This window comes from Chamaea fasciata, unplaced genomic scaffold (genome assembly GCF_029207755.1).
Source record: "Chamaea fasciata isolate MVZ Bird 193981 ecotype frontalis unplaced genomic scaffold, bChaFas1.0.hap1 SCAF_5, whole genome shotgun sequence".
NCBI classification, from domain to species: Eukaryota; Metazoa; Chordata; class Aves; order Passeriformes; family Sylviidae; genus Chamaea; species Chamaea fasciata.
The window spans coordinates 64,579,848-64,599,605 of record NW_027094090.1 but is presented as its reverse complement, the minus strand read 5'-3'; the positions used below and the strand labels follow the sequence as shown (position 1 = coordinate 64,599,605).

The 19,758-nt window shown below is 50.1% G+C and overlaps 1 protein-coding gene across 2 annotated transcripts; it reads left to right on the top strand.

Annotated features, from left to right (window-relative positions):
• The first annotated feature begins 402 nt into the window (after positions 1-402).
• Positions 403-17,362, top strand: CBX6 (chromobox 6). 2 transcript variants are annotated; one of them, XM_066184141.1, is made up of 5 exons: positions 403-516; positions 669-712; positions 860-925; positions 1,144-1,210; positions 8,702-17,362. In XM_066184141.1, exons 1-5 carry the CDS (start codon positions 448-450, stop codon positions 9,617-9,619), a joined length of 1,164 nt encoding a protein of 387 aa, XP_066040238.1. In that variant the 5' UTR covers positions 403-447; the 3' UTR covers positions 9,620-17,362. The 2 variants fall into 2 exon arrangements, with proteins under 2 accessions (XP_066040238.1, XP_066040237.1); XM_066184140.1 differs by having other exon boundaries at positions 8,648-17,362.
• The last annotated feature ends 2,396 nt before the right edge of the window (positions 17,363-19,758 follow it).

The window sequence follows — 19,758 nt, the reverse complement described above, 5'->3', positions numbered from 1 at the left end:
CCTGCTTCCCCTGCCTGCTGGAGAGAGGGGGTGACGGTGCATCTACAGCGGCAGAAGAAGAGGCTGCCGCCATTGTTTTAAGTAATAAAAAGGCCCCGTTCGGGCGGGAAGGGGCAATTCCGCCGCCATGCCGGGGATCTGCCCGGGCGGGATTCGATTCGCTTCCCTTCCCTGCGCTCTTCTCCGTGCTGCGCGGCCGTCCGTCGGACCTGAGCATCCGGACCCCTCACGCCCCGCCCGAGGCGCGGCCCCTTTAAGGGCCTTTAACCACGGGCGGGGGGGGCGGGTCACGCGCGGCCGCGGCGGGAGGGGGCGCGCGGGCGTGCGCGAGCCGGCGGCTGCACGAGGAGGGCGGGGCCGGGGGCAGGGGGCGGGGCGGCGCGCGCGGGCGGGCGGGATTATTATGGGCTGTGGGCGCCGCCGCCGCCGCTGAGGGGGAGCAGCAAGATGGAGCTGTCTGCAGTGGGGGAGCGCGTCTTCGCCGCCGAGTCCATCATTAAGCGCCGCATCCGAAAGGTGAGGAGCCGCCCCCATTGGGGCTGCAGGACCCCCCAACCTCGGTCCTTGCTGCCGGGCCCCGGCCGCGCTGCTGGCCCGCCGGCCAGGCCCCCCCGCCTCACACCTCCCCCCCCCCCCCCCCCCCCCGTCTTCTCCCCCGTGTGTTGCAGGGGCGCATCGAGTACCTGGTGAAATGGAAAGGCTGGGCCATCAAGTAAGTGTATCCCGCCCGGCCTGCGGGGATGGGGTGCATGGGATGGGGCAGAATAGGATGGAGGGGGAGGTATCTGTGTGTGCAGCTGCGAGGGGATTTGGGCGCTAACTGCTTCGCTTGTCCCCTCCGCTGCTCCCTCCCTGGCAGGTACAGCACCTGGGAACCCGAGGAGAACATCCTGGACTCCCGCCTTATCGCCGCCTTCGAGCAGAAGTGAGTGTTCATCCCCCACCCAGGGCTGGGGGGGCTGCAGCAGCAGGTTTGGCTTTGGATGGGCGAGCGGGAAACAGCAAACAGCGTCCAGGCGTTCCTTTTCTTTTTTTAAATTTATTTATTTATTTCTCTTTTTTTCCTTTTTTTTCTTTAACTTGTATGCTTGGTTTTCCCTTTGGGAAAAGTTTTAACTTCTTGACAAATTTGATTCCCTAAAGGGAACGAGAGCGTGAGCTGTATGGGCCCAAGAAGAGAGGACCTAAACCTAAAACTTTTCTGCTGAAGGTAACTCTTATTTAAATAACTTAGGCCTAGCAAAAAAAATCTCTTAAACCCCGCTAGCGTGTGCCCTTGGAAGGAGTGGACTTTCAAGTGACTTGTGCCTGATGCCTGGCTCTGGGAGCGTGGGGAAAACCCAACAGGAAAGGGGGGGGTGGGCAGAGGCGCAGAAGCGTGTGAGGGGAGAATGCGTGTGCGTGCGATGAGTGCCTCAGCAGGACGGTCAGCGCACACAGATGTGCATGGTGAGCCTGCAATCTCTCTTTCCAATATTCTCTCCTTTTCACGGACTTCTGTTGCCGCAGTGAAGAGCTAGTCAGTCCTGTTCCCTCTTCCTTCAGCAGGCTATTTCATCTGACCCGTGCCCTGCAACTTAGCAGCATGCTGAGTGGTCAGGCAGCAAAGGCGGGAAGGGAATCACGCTGCCACTTGTGCTCCTCTCATTGCATTTAAGGGTGTCGGTGCTTCACGGGAGCTTCATGAAGGGTTCATGCTTTGATCTGTAAACTGCAGGCTTGTTCTGCTTTTGTGGGGGGTGACTGGGAGGAGGAGGAGGAATGTTTCACCTCTGTATAGGATGGCAGCTGAAGTTTCCAGTTCCCCTCTGGTAGACTCGTAGCATCTCTGCTTGCTTGCAGAGAAGAGCAAAGAAGGTAGTCCCTAGTGCAGGCCTTCTTGCCCTGTATTTTTGCCTTTTTTTTTTTTTTTTTAATTAAGAACTCCAGTAGCTGCGTGACTGTTATGTGAGCTCTGTGAATTTATTAGTTTACAGATGAAATGCCTTGCTTTACTCCCCTCTTCCCTCCCTTTACTCTCCAACTGTCACAATCTCAGGCTCCAAATGAGCATAGAAAGAACACACCTTCGTGCAGTTCAGACAGATGAGCAAGTCCACAGTTCCCATGGTTTTATTCTGATGGGAAACCCCGGAACAGCCAGTGTGGACCCTGTAGTAAGGCATCACTATCACCAAGTCTTTCTGTGGCTTTGGGCAAGTCACTTAGGCTTTGTACGTGTTCCCCATCTCCCTTTGCCTGGCAGTGGTAGGAGTTTTACTCAAGTCAGCACAGCACTTATAACTGCATGAGCACCGGAAAGTGCAGTGAGAGGTAGGGTGTCACTTTTTCTCTGCTTTGAGAAGACATAATGAAGCACACAGAAGAAATGTAGGAACAGGCGTATTCTGATGCTCTGTGTGAAACCCAGGGGACCATGGTAATCCTTGGTAAGTCCTGCCGATGGGACTGTCCTCTCTGGTTCCCTGGTTTTCTGCTAAAACAATGTTCTGTATCTGTAGGCCGAGAATTGCAAACATATCTCATATGTGCTACCTCTTACGCTGTATTCAGGGAACACAGACTAGTTGGCTTTCCTCTTTCTGGCAGTTGTGCATTAAATGTAACCCTTGTGTTTAGGTTTCCAGCAATGCAAAGGAACACTTAAAGGGAAAACCACAAGCTTGAAATAATTCTCTGCGTGCATTAAAAAATACTGGTATTTGTAACACCTGACACTGTTCAGAGCTGTAGAGAGGTGACTACGCTATGTGTAATCAGTTTCTTTTATTTTTGATCCTGAATGTGATATGGCTATATCTACTGCCATGTCACTCATTTAAAAAAAAACATTACTCATTTTCACTCATTTAAAAAAACAAAGCCAACTCCCAAACTCAAAACCCACTCGTTGCTTCTCTTTTCCCCTTACCCTTTAAAACCCACCTAAACTTAATGTGAATTATTCAGCAGTATCCTTTGAATCATGTCCATGACATCTTTCTGTGGCACGTCCTCCTTCTGCCAGCTCCTCAAATGGTAATGGAAACCGGTATGTTTGCAGAGCTGGCTTGGTACTTTGTAGAAGACGAATCATGATAAGGGAGCAAGATCAGCTCTCCTGAAGGCTGGTGCCATGTTGTGGGAGACGCTGGCAGGGCAGAGCGCTACCACTTGGTTTGCACCTCTGGGCAACAGAGCTGGTGGAACTGTGAGTGCTCTGACTTGCTGTTCCTCCGTGACTTCGGATCCTACCCTAAAAATAACACCCCAGACCAGGCAGGGAGAAGTAGCTCTGCCTGGGCCAGCCCCATGTGAACTTGTGTGAGCTCTGTTCAGGCAAACCAGAATCAACACAACTGTGAGTAGAGTTATGACAGATGGTGAGATGGTCTGCAACTCAGTTCTTCTGACCGCTGAAGATGCACATTTGACTTCTTTCAGCCCCACAGCACCGGTGCTGCTGTGGGAGGAGTGGGATTGGGTTCTACCTCCTGCATTGCTAACAGTATTTTCAGTTCTTTCAGCTGCAGAATCTCTTGCCAGTGAATATTTTGGAAGCAGGGGAAGAAATGTCATTCTTGTATCCCAGAGGGAGTATTTGGAGTTGGCAGTTAGAACAATTTTTTTTTTTTGATCTGTTAACTGAACAGATTAGGCCTGGATGCAATGATGTTTAAGCAAAAATCTGGCCTAGGACTGCTTTGATAGACTAGTCTGCCCTTGTCTTGATGGCTTGCTAGGATTTTTCATGTGTATCAATGCTTAAAGCTAGGCTTCTTAGTCTCCAGAATGGCATCAAAATAAGTGCCCTGATATGCCACTCAGTCCCTTGGCTTGTGTTGGTGTTTTAGCTTGCAGTTGGGACTAGGTTTATCCTGGGATTAGTTCTCAAAAGTTGCAGATAAGCACTCAGGGGGATTTGCAGAAAGCATTCCAGCAGGTTAGTGGCCCACGCCTTTGGAAAAGCTTTGAAAAGCTGCATCTTTGACCACCTGCTGCCTTTCTAAGCTAGGCTTCTCTTTCTGAGAGCTGTCTAACATTTGCCCTTTTGATCAGACTGCAGAGGCACATCACAGTCCAGGCTTTGTAATATCACTATCAAGATGGCTGGTGTTGAAAGGAACCCCTGCAAACTTGAACTGCAAAGTTTTGGGCAGGAAATGGGTCTTGATCCTTTGCCTGCTGGGGCAAACTTTCCCACAGCTGAGCTCAGGCTTGGCGGGAGGCTGTGATTCTTGGGAGGCTGCTGGTGTGCTGCAGCCCTGTGCTGAGCGGATGGGAAATGAAGTTCTTGGTCTGAAACGGGCAGCTCTGTACATAAGGCTCTTACCTTGTTTCTTGGGTATCTGGCAGAAGTCATCCTTCAGCATGGACACTGGTGTGAGGTTAGAAAGAGACATAGCACGTGCTGTAGTGATCTTCCTCCTTTTCTCCTGCTCAGTTTGCTCTTTTTATTTTGCATTTTTCTCTAGGCACTCCGCTGTGTGTAATGCAAACCTCACCAACTCATCTAATAAAGTCTAGCAAGTGCTATTCAGAGACGGAGCCTGATCTGCAAGCTCAGTGGGTGGCTGGCAAAGACCCCTAGTTGGGGTGGCCATAAATACTAAGGTGACAGGAGTGAAGGTTAATGAGAAGGAAGAAGTAAGGAAGAACAAGAGTAAAGGGATTCTTAGTAGGAGAGTGGGGGAAGAAAGGGCTGAGCAGCATGGTGCTCTGTCCTTTTGCCCTTTCTTGAACTCCAAAGCTGGAATTGGGTTTCTTTTGATCTCCTCCCTGTTCGTAAATTATCCAGAGTAATTTGAAAACAGATCATTCCCCTTTTGTAGCATTTTGTTCCAAATTCAGAGGGAAACTTTAGTTTATGGCAGTGTTGCTTGGGAGAACTGCGCTATAAACTGGCTTGCTTTTGCCTTGTCACTTGGAAGACTGCAGAAGAAAGAGGGTGATAAAAAAGCAGCAGCCGAAAAGGGGAAAGAAGAGCTCTTGCAAAGACTGGGGGAATGCAGGTGGAGAATTAAAGACAAAGCAGAGCAAATAATTCATGAGAGAGCTACTATGGTGCAGCAGCACTACTGGAATTGACGAGATTTTGAAATAATTAACTAGAAATCCATTGCCTTACAAGGTCTTTGGTTTCGTTTTTTTCTTCCAAATTGGAGAGATTTTGATACAAATCAGGTAAGAAAGGCCTTTCTAAGCACGTGTCTGTGTACGTGCTTATGTGCCTCAGTGCGTTAAGGGAATGAATGAACAAATATGCTTGCTGGGCCTCGAGGGACACTATTCAGAAATAGTAGGGAATGGGGGAGATACACTAGTTCCCAGGGCCAGTGAGGGAGAGCTGTACAAGATAAATAAAGGTGATACATATCCCAGACAGAAAGAGGGGGAAGGGAAGCAATCCCAGCAATTGGCTTGCTCTCATGACAGAGCACTGCAGCAAGCCTCTAGAAGCTGCATCCTGATGTAGGCTGAGCCGTAAGCAGAGTGTATTACTTTGTATACATGCTGAGTACCTCTTCAGCAGTGAGCACATCCTGCGGGTGAAAGCAGCAAAACCTAGGGAGGTAGTTTCCATGTGTAAAACTTGTGAGCCAAGTAGCAAACTGTAGTGACACAGCTGAAAGGATTCAGCAGGTTTGTTTTTCAAAGACCTTATCCTCATATGGCTTGTGAATGTGATCGAGGAATGGATCCAGAGAAGGGAGAGTGCATTTCCAACAGATGAAACTGGATGTTGAGTCTTCTCCAAACCAAAGATAGCAAATTACTTAATCTGAAGTTGGAAACAGGGGAGGGGGAGCCTCTGTGCTGTCCTCTGCAGTGAAGGGATGAGTTTGTGTAGGTGATGCTTGAATAAACCTGATCCTGTGGTAAGCTTCCCGAGTGAGAAAGCTCTGCGGGCTGGTCTTAGATAAAGCATCTGATACGATTTTTCTTGAAACCTTACCTGGAAATACAAGGTAAGCTGAGTATTTGCATAACGCTTTTTGGAACTTGCATTGAAGCTGATAACTGCAGATAGCAGTGTAGCAGCAGGGGAGGACTGTTGGGCCCTAATTTACCCTCTCTTAATAATCTGACCAAAGTATTGATGCTGTGTGTAGACTACCTGGAGACTACTGAAGCTGGAATTTAATAAAGGTAGATAGCTGAAACATGATTCAGAAACAGTTTCAGCCTTGAGAGAGTGCCCCAGAAGTAACTGGAAACGCAGACACATAGCATATCAATGAGACCTACTGGTTCTGGCACACTGGAAAAGTCCAGGCCATGTACCAGGGCTCTGCACTAGCTGCTGTGCAAGCACAAAACCAAGACAGGCCTCTCTGTGAAAACAGGACAGGAGCTGATTAATGTGTACAGGCAGAGAAAGTAAAATCGGCAGGGCTGTGGAAGTGGCCAGGTAGTGACCATCCCACCATTATCACTTTGTTTAATGTGGCTGATGGGAAGCTTTGCTCAGGAATTTTTCGGGCGTATAAGGAAACTGAGGGTGTTTGTGACTGCTTCCCCCACACTTCTGGGAAGCCACCTTCTTCCTCTCCTTGGTGATGGAGGTGGTGCTGGTGGAAGGTGACAATTAGATCTGACTTGGAGCAGAATGGCACAGAGGGGGCAGACCTCCTCACTCCAAGGCATGATTACAGGGTAGGCAATTAATCTGAAAGATGTGCAGTGCTGGCAACAGGAGAAGTCCTGATGGATACCTGTGTCCATCCACTGAAGCTATAGAAGGATTTTCAGTGATGCATCTGTCTGTAACCTCTGCTTGGCTTCCCTGTCCTGTATTTTGGAATAGAACTTGTGTTGCATTTTGCTCTTGGCTCAGCAAGGGTAAATTGGTGAGAAACCCAAAGCACAAGAGCAGCAATGCTGGAAGGGCTGGCTGTGATGTGGAGCAGGATGAAAAGGAACAAATTTATTAATTCAGGTTGTGCTGGTATGTAATGTCAGAAAGCAAACTTTTGCTTGTCCCTGTGTCTGCCATTTGCTTCAGAGGGACCTGAAGAGATGGAGCAAGCACAGCCCAAATGTGCATTTGCCCGTGCCTGTGTCCTCCTGACTGGGTCTGCAGTGTCTCCAAGTTGTGTATTGATGAGATGGGAGGGGGAGAGTTTGTGTGGTGCAGGGAGTTCAGCTGGTGCTGTTGCTGTGCTCAGGCCTGTACGATGCCTGTGACTGGAACTGTGTCTTCTCAACAGTTTGGGGCATGGAGTAACACACAAGGCTGAGCAAAGAGTAACCAGATGGACACTGGGATGTTTTCTGCTGCAGCAAGATACGTTGGGGTTTTTGTGTGCTGGGAACACTTCCCTTTAGCTAGGTAGAAACAGCCCTGTTTGTTAATGTGCCGAGTGTCTGTGCCTACCTTGGGGTTGTGCTACCTGGTCTCTGCTTCTTTGTCAATCAGCTAACACAAAATCTAGGTCCCCAGTCAGGATGAGCCTTCAGCTGCATCATCCTCAACCTCAAAGTCATTGACAAAGGTGGGAAGACTGTTTTCTTGTACAGTCAGAGAAGGAGGCCTCATTTTTGCAGTCCTTCTAAAGCCGGAATATGGGTAGTACTGAAGGCTGTGATCATCCAGTGTTAGTCAGAGAGAAACAAAATGTCTTCACATCTCTGTTCTCTGCTCATTCAGGATCTTCTGTGGTTCCCATGGGTTTCTCTGTGGGAGAACAGGGACTCTGGCTAACAGCAAAGCTTTAGAGCTGTAGGGCCAGAACTTTGAGCTTTTTGTGGAGGGGCTGGCTGGGCCCCTCGCTTAGATCTCTTAGATCCCTGCCTTTACACGCACATTTTTTTTTTCCCCAGGCGTTTCTCTTGTAGGAGGCACAGCCTGCAGGGTGACAAAGGAGATGGAGTTGAGTGCTAAGCTCTTAACTGGCAAGAAGCCATCCCGATCTTGGCGTGTGCAAGGGGCAAGGGGATGAAAAAGTTGGGGAGGAAAAGCAGCTGTTATCTTCTAACGCTGCAGTTCTTGCTGTGCCCACAAGGTGGGGGAAGCTGCTCGCGGGATGGGTAGTCACAGGGTGGGCACTCACCTGTCCCCTCCAGGCCTGTGTGACTTCTACCACTGCTGAGAGGGAATATGGAAGGGGATTGGTTTGGACAAGTACTGGGCTGCAGGTGGAAGGATGAGCTATACAAGCAACAGTGCTCTGATGAGATGTGATGTAAGAATAGAATGTGGGTTTCTGTGCCCACAGGTCATATAGCACCAGCTTACCAATGAAACTGTTGTTCCTTCTGCCGGCAAATGTTTCTGTCTCTGGTCCATGAACCAGAGTGGGTTTTGGTACCAGAAGAGCTTAAAAATATTGTTCTCCTGGCCTGGCTCTTGGGGAGGGCTAACCCTGACACATGCCTGGGAAGTAGCAGTTTCTCCCTGGGGAGAGTGTGTGTCAACAGGGGTACAGCCTAGGGAGACATTAGCTGCCCAAAATTATACAGACAGTGTCCTATGCCTGAGGGCTGTGCTGAAGCTATCAGTAGTTTGTAGGTGTGTACCTGCGCTTGTCATTGATGTTGGGTATAAATGTGTTGTAGTACTGCTGGTGAGTGCATGGTCTGAAGTGAGCAGTGCCTGATTTGAGATCTGGCTGCACCTAGGCTGCCTCTCTGACCCTGTTTTTTTTCTTTCTCCCCACCACCGCAGGCTCGGGCCCAAGCGGAGGCCCTCCACATTGGGGATGTACACTTTTCTGTCAAGCCTGGTTCCAGTACCTCCTCTCCCAAGCTCCACTCCAGTGCTGCGGTGCACCGGCTCAAGAAAGACATCCGGCGATGCCACCGCATGTCTCGGCGCCCCCTGCCCCGTCCAGACCCCCAGAATGGCGGGAGCGTGGGTGGCGGGGCTGGCATTCGTCCTCCTGTCTCACCCTTCTCGGAGACCGTCCGCATCATCAACCGTAAGGTGAAACCCCGTGAACCCAAACGCAGTCGCATCATCCTCAACCTCAAAGTCATTGACAAAGGTGGGAAGCCAGCGAATGGGGCCGGGGGCCTGGCTCGGCCCAAGATCCCGTCCCGAAACCGTGTCATTGGCAAAAGCAAAAAGTTCAGCGAGAGCGTCCTCCGCACTCAGATCCGTCACATGAAGTTTGGCACCTTTTCGCTCTACAATAAGCCGTCTGCTGCACCTATGCCCTCTCTGGAGGGCAAGGGGGAGGCCGAAGGCTCCCAGGCAGCCTCCTGTGGGCTCATTATGGGCTCCACCCCATATGATGCCCCCAGCTCCAGCTCCTCTGGCTGCCCATCACCCGCTCCCCACTCCTCCTCCGACCCAGATGATTCCCCTCCAAAGCTGCTCCCTGAGACCCTCAGCCCAGCCATTCCTGACTGGCGTGAGTCAGAGGTCCTCGACCTCTCAATCCCACCTGAGTCGGCTGCCACCAGCAAGCGTTCTCCCTCAGGAGGGTGCAGTGGGGGGCAGACGCCCTCCTTGTCCCTCTCCTCTTCTGACCCAGAGCAGGAGGCTGGCGACTGGCGTCCTGAGATGTCCCCTTGCTCTAATGTGGTGGTCACAGATGTCACCAGCAACCTCCTCACTGTAACCATCAAGGAGTTCTGCAATGCAGAGGATTTTGAGAAGGTGGCAGCAGGTGGTGGTGGAGGAGGCAGCAAGTGAGCAGCCAGGTCCCCCTGCTCCAGGGGTGTGGGGGGAGCTCTACCTGAGAGAAGTCGGGGTGCGAATGGCTGTCCTTAGTTCTCTCCATCCTCCCCTTGGCTGTCCCGCTGCCCTCACTGCCACCCTTCCTCCTCCTTTCCTCCTGCCCACTTCCTCTTGCCTGGAGGCTGAAGTATATCAGTGGGGGTGTGGGAGCACCCACTGTTCCTGGGTGTTCGTACTGCTAGGAGGAGGCAGGGAGGATTGTAGTGGGGCTGGGGAGGGATTGTTTGTCCTTGAATGTGGTGTTGTCCAACGGGCAGTGGAGCCTTTGGGGCTGAGGGGTGAGTGAGCATGTGTCTGTGTGCCTGTGCAGGTGGTGAGGAAGGTGCTGCTCTTCCTCGTTCCCCTTCTGTCTTTGACAAAAACTAAAGAGGAGCTCCAAACCTTTGAGGGGAAGATGTAAGGGGATTGGAGCCCTTGCCCATATCCTCCAGACCTTCTCCCACAATGTGCATGCAAGACTCTACCATTCTTCCTTACCATGACTACCATCCTGCCATCCTTCCCCTCTTGGCCTGTGGCCTGGATCTCCCCTCTACTGTCCTTGTGGCAGTTGCTGATCCAGATGCCCTGAGTGAGGGGGAGAAGGACAGGTGAAATGTCATGCCTGGAAGGTGCTTGAGAAAAAGCTGGGGTGGTGGGGGGTGCCCCATGCCTCATATTGGCTTCCCCTTTCCTTTGACTATTGGTGCTACCTTGGCAGTTGTATGGGTGCTTTCAGGTGTCCTGATCCTTCCTCTTCTCCTGCATCTTCCAACCTGTTCAGCTCCTCAGGAGAAAGGGAAAAAAAGGAGAGTCTGCTTCCAGCCCATATCTTCCTCCTGATGTTCATCACTTGCACTTGTTTGGGAGAGAGGGACACAAAATGCCTTTCCCTGGTCTTTCTGTGGTGGAAGCAGGAGTGGGCTGTGCGTCCATCCTTCAGTGGGAAGATAATGCCAACAGCATGACAGCTGCCCCAGCCTCATGAAGCTGCTCTCCTGCCTTGTGCATACGCTTCCCCCAGCCCTCTTTGCTTCCTCTTGCGCCTTCCAAAGGAAGGAGGGGTGGATGCTAAGGCAGGTTGTTTGTTCTTCCTGCTTGCTTTTGCCCCTCCTGCTCTCCCCTCCCTCTGGTGGGTGGCCTGGAAGAGGTTTCCCCTCTGTCTTTTCAGCATCTGAAACAGCCCTTACAACTGTCGACCAAAGGTGCTCATAAGAAATACCTGTCTCTCTCACATCCTATGCATGTGTGCTGGATCTCTTCCCCTCAAGCTCCTGTGAGCTGATCTAGAATTTCCTTCTCTTCACCCCTAGCAAGTAGGAGGGAGCAAGACCGCAGCTTGCTGTTTGTTCCACAGCTCCCTCTTTCTCTGACCAGCTTTGTTCACATCCAAAATAAGCTCTGTTTTTTGCCTGCCTTTTTGGCTTGCTCTGTTTCTGTGTGGGTCCTAAACTTCACGGTGAGAAGCCGTTCCTTTGCTCTCCTTTCTTCCTCTACTTGCACAGGACTGAGCCTGTAGAGGCAAGGAAAAGAGGTGCTCAAGAACTGGTGGGAGAGCCTCACCCTCTCAGCCCTGTCCCTGGATGGGGCAGAGGGGTGTCACTTCTACATAACATGCTGCACAGGTGAAAAGGGTGGAAAAAATTCCTCATATCAGGGCTCATTTACTTACAAACCTGCCCTGGGCAGGTGAACACAAGTAGAATTGGCCCCTCTGGTGCTTTCACACAAGGATCTTCAGGAGCTGCTGGCTCTGAGGAGCGCTCTCCTGCAGTAGTAATTTTGTGGTTGCAGTGAACTGACGATAGAAGGGAGGCAATTTGTGGGGGGGAAGTAATATTTGTCTGCCCAAGGGACATTGTCAGGGTGGTAGAGGGATAGACTGGCTTCTGACCTTAATTAGGGCTTTTGTGCCCAGAGCTTGTCTATTCCCTGCCTCCAGTGCCTGGGTTGGTGTAATAAAATCTTTGCTGCCCTCCCCACAAACCTTACCTTGCAGTGGGTGGCATTCCAAGCTGTGGAAAACGGTAAATTCACACCAGTTGCTGTTGGGTGTCTGCAGGCAGTCTGAGGGGGATTCCAGGTGCTGTTAGCACCACCCTTGGTACACCTCTTCCTTTTTCTTTCCTTGGCTAAAGAGCTTACTGGACTCTTCAGGGATGTGCTTTCATTCACAGCTGAAGCTAGGGGCAGGGAGAAAGAGACTTCCCTGATCCATTCACCAGGCTAAGGCTTTCTATAACTTGTTGGACTTGTGTGCGTGTCTGTGATAATACCTGCTTGTATTTTTTGTCGGTGGTTTTTTTTTCATTTGGGTTTTCTTTTGTGTATCTTTCCTGTGCCTGGCATATCCAGGGATCCCTTATGTTAGCGTAGCCTATCCATTTGACTGCAGCTTCAAAGATGAGCAGTTTGTAGGCATAGGGAAAAGCTCTTTCTTAGGAAAATAGTGAGGAGATTCTTTTTTTCCTCCACCTTCTAAATAAGAACTAATCTGTGGCTGTGAGATAAGAGGAGCTGCTTTATGGGATGGATGCAAACCGGCCAGTCACTTTAGGTTGTTAAGTTACTGTTTGGTGTGTATGTGGTGATGTTTTGTGGTATCAAGGTTCTGAAAAAAGTGTTGAAGCATTTAAGTGGGAGATAAAAGGGAACTTTAATAGGAAACTCTTGATGTGTTTTGGCCAAGATGTGTTGCTTGGCAGAATTCTTTTCCCAGTGTCTCTTGTATGGTGTTCTTTGGGGGCAAGGGGCAGGGATTGTTTTATTGAAGGGGTTGTGCCTTTCTCCAGAGTGACAAGCAAGGGAACTGTCTGTGATGAGCAAAACAGTGGGTCATTGTAGGGATACTCCTCAAGAACCTTCTTCCTCCAGTGAGGAGATGAGGGGACTTGTTGAAGCAGAGAAACTCGTGCAGTAGATCCTCTTTGTCGAGGAAGAAAGGAGTATGATCCGGCTTGCAGACACAGCTCACCTGCTTGTGTGACAAATCCCTCCCTGGGTGGGTCACCATGTGGGAACCGAACCCTGAACCTCTGGATCCAAAATGAGGATCCTGTGCTGTTTTGAGTTAGAGGTTTGCTAACTTGAATGCAGCAGTCGCCTCAAGTTCCCTCAGGTGGAGAAGACACTTGAGGCTGCCTAACCTACCTTCATATTCATGTGGGCTGCGCTCCCCCTTCTGAATTTTTGGCCTTACTCCTTAATGGAGATAGGAAAGAAGATTCATCCATGCCTTTTAAAATGGGCATGGAATTGAGGGAGGAGTTTATTTGAAAGTATCCCCTTCCTTTCCCCATAACCCTTAGGAAAAAAAATCAACAAAAACAGGGAAATATTCTCTGTGTCTGTGCCATGTTTGTTCTCATTGTTGTGTTTTTAGAGGAGATTTTATGATGGAGTGGAAAAAGTGAAATGATTAGTTTTGCATAAAAAAAGAAAAGTTTTTAAAAAAATTTCTACAGGGAGAGAGCGAGAGAGAGTTTAAAAATGAATAATAAATGCAGTGATTGCACAAACTGTAGTGGTATTAGATGGTCCTTAGAGAAAAGAGTATTTTGTAGTATCGAAGCATGTGTGTCTGGGGTGGTGTTTGGCTTGCTTGAACTGGAGGGAAAGGCATTTTAGGACTAAGCAGCGATCTCTGAGCTGAAAAGGCAAGTTGCATGTTGGAGGAACCCTGTCTACAAACCTTTCCTGTCCTTGCCTCCCAAGTGTTGGAGTGAGTTCCCTTCCCTCCCATACCTCTCCTGTGAGCTAAGGTGGAGTCTCCATGGGTTTTTCTGGCTGAGCAGCCCTCAGAGATGGCTGGTCACATTCTGACGGAATGTGGATCAGGCCATCAACATGGAAACAGTTGACTTACTTTGCATGCACAGCAAGCTGCTAATGTTTGGGGTTGGCATGTACCTTTCCTGCCAAGTTGCTATCTTCTCTTTTCCATCCCCTATATCCAAGCAGAATTAATAATGGTGGGCTTATTTCCTGGGAAGCAGATATGTCTCCCCTCTGTAAGGCTTCTTAACTTCTTCCAATACCAGGTGGGGGTGGCATTTTTTTGTATAGCATTCACCACATCAGGACAGAAAACTGAATCTCATTGGTGTGTATTCCAGCACCCCTTCTCCAACTGTGGCTGGATCTTTAGAGGCAGAGGAGAGAGCTGCCTTGTGTGCTCTGATTGTGTTGCTGAGGGATGTGCACCCTCTTCTTTAGGCCAGCAAGTGCTGGAAGTTTTTAGGGTGGAGAGGGGAGAGGAACACCCTGACAGGACAGTACTCAAGTAGGGCAGCCTTCTTCAGCTTCCTTTGGGGTGATGAGGAAGAAGTCGCCTGAATGTTCTTTCAGAGCAAGAAGGCAGCTCTGTGTGCTGGCTTCCCTGTCCAAGATGTCTCTGGTGTTCTTCTGGCACGTGGGAGTGACTGCAGGGAAGAAAAACCACCCAGATGTTGGTGTCTGAACAGATGGCAGGCAGGGATGCTTGAACAGCTTTTCTTGTCTGGACTTCTCTGGTGCCCTTTGCAGTGGCAGATGACTGATGTCTTTATGCTTCCCATAGTATTGGCTGCACTTGAAAACTTCTCTCTCTGCCCATCAAACTCTGTCGGTGCTTCCCATGGCTTTCAGCTTGGAACAGAAACCTCCTGTCTCATGCTCTTTTCTCAATGAGCAGTGTGGGACTGGAGGGGCATGAAGCTAATGAGCTACAAGCTCCCTTGGGGATGAAAAACAAAAAGAGTGTGGTGAGCAGGCCCAGCTGTGGTGAGCCACTGCCTAAAGTCTGTTTTCAAACGAGAAAGGGAGCATTTCTCTGTGTCTCCCCTTACTGAAGTTCCCAGGGAGATTTTGTAAAATAAACAAAATTTAAAAATAAATAAATAAATCACAACCACAATCATGCTTTTTTACCAGGTAGGAGCTGTCTCTGACCTGAGTCTTCCTAGGGATATCACTCCCTTCTCCAGTCCCTCTTTGTAGAGGAGGCTTCAGCAGCTCCCTGGGTTTGGAGATTATCACCTTCCTGGGGACCTCCTGGCAGAAAGAGGTTGTCATGCTTGAAGGATGGTGTCCTGAGTTCCCCACACTTCTGCCCACCCCAGGCCATGGCATTAGTGGGGCTGCTCAGGAGTAGGTCCTTCTTCCCAGGGAGGGGTAACAAACCTGGAGTGCATGTTTGGCTAAGTGCTTATTTTCCCTTTTGCTTCCTTCCCCACCTTCTGATGACTTTTTCCTCCTTGCCTGGCACATCCTTTTACTCCAATGTCACTTGCTTTTGCTGCATTTTTCAGTTGCCCAATAATCACGCAAGAGCTGGGATCTTACTTCTTATATATTAATATATGAATCCCCCCTTTCTCCCCGTCTCACCCACCACCCTGTGCACAGCCTCCCTGATCTCGGTTCTGAAGGTGATCTGCTGCAGAGGGTTAATTTGGGGTCAGGGATTCAGTGTGTACTGAGTTCTGTTCCTTCTTGGCTTGCCATAGTTTTTCTGCCAGCTGTGTCACTGCCCTGTACCTCTGTCTCTCTCATGCAAAGGGGATGGAGGTGGAGGAGACCATCCTTCTGAGGATGCTGGCAGTCCAACTCTCGAGGCATTTGCACAAAGATGGAGTGCTCAGTGTTGCTTCAGAAATCCCCTGCTCCCTGTCTGTGCTTCCTTTCCCAGGAAGTATCTTCATTTCACCAATGCTCTGAGGCTGACAAAATATTTTCTTCGTTAACGTCTGTTTTTGAGATCCTTTCCCAGAGTGCAATGTGTATGGTTTCTTTTTGGGGGTGTAGATGGCAGGAGATGTTGAAGTCTGACTCCATCCTCACCTTTGCCTTTCCGTCCTCTGCTCCTCTCACATTTTGGCATTTCCCTGTGTCAGACTGATGTGGTTGAAGGTGTTTACCCTTTTCTGTGCAGGGTCAGTCTTGGCACCAGGAGCTTCTCCTGTGTTCTGTGTGGTGCATTCTGAGGTGCCCTGTGTCCTACCTGCCTCACCTGTAAGTGTGCTGCAGGGCCCTGAGTTCTTCTTTCTTCCCTTCTCTAAATTTCTCCTTCCAGGAGTGAAGGGAGATAGTCCTGTGGTGGCTGGCTGCCTCTGGCAGCTCTTCTGTCCATTCCAGCTTCTCTATAGTGGGAAACAAAAGTACTCCAGGGCCATTCAAAAGCACAGTCCTTGAGGGTTCTTCCACCCCAGGTGAGCTCTGTGCTTTGAGCCCACACCCCCCAGGCACTGGCACAGATGGCACTGGGATGGAGGAGCGGGCGGGATGACCTCTGTGCCCCTGGGCTGAGTGGAGCTGGGAAGTGGGCAGCAAGCAGCATGCTGTGGCACAGGGAGGAAGTAAGGTAACAGAACTGCAGCAAGATGGAGTCAGAGTGGTGCCAGCTTCTGCAACAGTTCAGAAAATGTGTCTGCTGGGAGGAAAGGGGCATGCAGGCAAAGTTAATTCCCACTGCAGGGCCCTGGTTCTTTACTTCATTTGTTGCTCAGCTGAGCACTTAGAGCTCACATTAAACCTCCAGAACACAGCCGGGTGGGTCAGAGCACTTGGTGGGGCTTCAGGGCCTCGTAGGACTAGTGGGGCTTTTCCATGCTCCCAAGCAGCACCCCAGCTGACTCGTGCTCTCTAGGTATGCTGAGGGTTTCCGTCTGGGCAGAGTAGCAGGCAGGTGCTCTTGCATAGGTATGTTGTTCTTCAGCTGCCCTGGAGGGAGCCTGCTGCTTCCAGCCCCCAGCTGCAAAGCGGGGGCAGAATCTTAGGTCAAGTTCTCAAATGGAACAAAAAAATTAATCGTTCTGATGACTTTTTTTTAGAAAAGAATTGTCGTGTTTGCACCTCCCCCAAGCAAATCAACTCAGTGTGCTGTCCTCCTTCCTCTTCTCCCCTGTGCCATTAAGCCTTGTACATTCCCTAAGAATAGAGGAGACTCTGCTTTGGGATTTTTTTTCCCCGTTTGTTTTCTTTTTGCATATAAAGTTGTCTGCTGGTGGTGGAGGACAGGGGCCTGCTTCATCTGTTCCTTCCTTTCACCTTCCCCTGTACCAAGCTTAGGCTCAAATGCTGCAGATTCCTGCAAACACTGAACTTGGAGCAGGCGAGTGACCCCACTGAGTTCTGTGGTACTTGGGTGCTTCAGATTCTGCACCTGTGCTTGAGCTTTGGCAGCATCAGAGCCCTTCCTTTCTCTTGGAAGAGGTCAGCCCTAACTCTAAGAGTGCTGATAGTTCTGGTGCAACTCATCTGTCTCTTCATTTCCCCTCACTTGGCATACAGAGTGAAGGTGGTAATTTTTTTTAATTTAAAATAAACCTAAATATGTATCTTGTCATTTTTTATTTTTGAAAAAAATGCATTTAAGGATTGTGCACGGATGAATTGTATATCTATATATTATTTTTTTTGTCTTGCAATTTTCATTTTAAATATAGTGTTTGTTCAGTTTTGTTTTGTTTTTTAATCCAGTTCCCAGCTGGCTAAACTCTGTCTAGAGTGGATGGGTGGGAGGCAGAGCCACTGGAAGGGTGATTGAATCACCCCTTCCCTTGGTGCTTCCTACAAGAAATTGGTTTGCTCCAGGTTTGGGGGTGGGGGTTGTGCTAATTACTCTTGTATTCTTGTACATTTTGTTCTTTCTGCTGCTCTTGAATATTGTATCAATGCCAGAAATGGGGAGTTAAAAATGAAAACAAAAAATTAACCCAAATAAATTGTTACATTCCAAAACCTGTTCTTGTTTTCCCTGGGTGAGCTGTGACTTGTGGAGCTTGGGAGGTGGGCTTTGGAAATGCCTGCCCTGAGCCAGCACAGATCAGCTCTGCAGTCAAACACAAGCACCTGCACCCTTCTTGGTCACCATGGATCAGCCCGGGTTTGGTCTTGAGACCTTTGTGGACACAGAGAACCTCTGACAAAAGACATGGGAGTATTCTGGAATGTTAAGGGAAGAAGGGAGCATTTGGGAAGGCCAAGCTATAGCAAATGGAACCTGAATACCCTCTTCCCAAGTGCTTTGGAGAATCTCCCATGGGTCTCCCACATCCTTTTAAGAATGAAATTAGATCAGAGTACAGCCTAGCACTTGATGGCTGAAAAATGCTTTAGGCTTTTCCCAACTCTAAAACATGCTTAAGTGCACTTTCTGACAAGCTGATCTAAGAAATAAGGTGAAAAATTTTCTCCCTGTGTGTAATTGAAGTCCTAGATTCACTCCATCACTCTCCAGCCCATGACAGTTGCATAAAGAGGCTCAGCTAAACTTCTAGGGGGTAAGTGCTGGGGGTGAGAGATGTGGTGGGGCAAGTGAGTGGGTTTTGGACAGAGATGCCCTTCAGGCAGGCAGGAGAGAAGGGCAGGAAGGCAGCACTTCACGGTACTAGGAAAGGGCAGTGTCTGGGCACAGCTCCAACCAAAACACCCTCAGGGCTGCCCTTCAGGAGGGTGTGATGAGGTCTCATCTGGACGGGAGAGATTGGGCTGAGCTGGGCATTCCTTGGAGAGAGTCGCTGCCTTGAGATACTTCTGCCATGTCTGAGTTTTGGAAAGCCACAGCAGGGCCTGCTTCAGTAGTGACATGGCTGGCAGCAGGGAATGCTGCCCACCAAAGCCAAGCACATCCCAGGTGTCATTTGTGTCATGTCATCAGGCTCACCTTGCCTCTTCTGCATGCCTAAACATTTGCAAAGCTGGCATTCCCTCCTCCCTTGCAACTGGGTTTTGCTCAGAAGCCTGTGGGCTTCTGGCTGGATTTGAGAACACCAAATGAAGCCAAACTCACCGATGCTTTCTGAAGCAGGAGGAAGGCTGGAGAGACAGATCCCAGCCTGACTGAACACATCCAATGAGGTCCTGCACCAGCATACTGGTGCAGGCAGACCCAGTAACCAGGGCAGGGTGTTGCAAGTCACATCTGCAGGGCTGAGAGACCTGGAAATGAAAGCCAGGATTTCCATGCTATGCAGAACCTGCAGATGCCCAGGATCTGAAGGCTCCTGGCCAAAGGAGATGGTGGAGCTGAGTCCATGGAGTGGCAGTGGCCGAGGAGCCCTTTCATCTCCTTATGGTGGTCCTGGGGATGTTACTGAACTAGGTGATAACACGGGAGGAGGGAATCCCCCCACCTCAGAGGCATCAGCTTACCTGAGAAAAGGTTTCTCCCCTCACCCCACCAACCTGCTGGCCTCAGCACCATGATTGGGCCAGGGTTTCATGCTGGCCTGGATGGAGCTACCTGCTTCCTGTGGGGCTGGTTGGGTGCAGGGCACCTTGGAGCAGCGGGTGGCCTTCTCTTCAAGCTAGCAGTCCATCCCAAACATCCCTCTCACTCAGGGGGCACAGCAGGGTGACCCTTTGTCGAGTCTTGCCCTGCCTGCAGCCACCCCTTGGGGACAGCAGCTAGCCCCAGACACTGGGTGTTAATTAGATAGAAGAAAACACCTTAATTGCTCACTCCCAGTCCCTCTGGGCTGAATCCATGAGCTCTTTTTAAATCCAGCTTTGGTCACCAATCCTGCTCAAAACAGGAACCAAAAAAGCCCCACATTCCCACACTGCCTTCCCTCACCCTGTCATGCATCGGTTCGGGTTCCTTGAATTGTTATTCATGGGATGGGGAGGCTGCTCTGGCCACTCACCAGTCTGAGTCATCACTCTCTGTGAAAATCTATTTTTGTCACCTATGTGTCTCTGGGAAGAAGGTGTGGTCCCTGCTGAGGGACAAGTCAGGACCACGGGAGAGGTGAGTCCTGCCCTGCTGCAATACCCAACTCTTCCCCATCCCAGCATGGGTGAGTGGGGCTGGGCTGCTGCAGAGGGGCTCACCCTTCCCCTCACTGCCAGAGCGGCATCAGCCAGAGGTATAAACCTTGCTACCATGATCCTGCAACCTTTGGTAATAGTATCTGGACAGTGCAAAGTCCCCAGCACAGCATCACTTCCCCTGGCAAGAAGCTTTGTAGAAGCGTATGGCATTTTTTCTGCAGTGTTGCAGATAAAGGATACCTCTCCCACCCTGATCTGCACACTGTGAGGTAGGGTGGCCTGGTACAGCACTCACATGGGTTCCTTTCAAATCTGCTCCCGCCCTGCTGCCAGGGTGGGCATGCAGCAGGCGGGGGGTGATG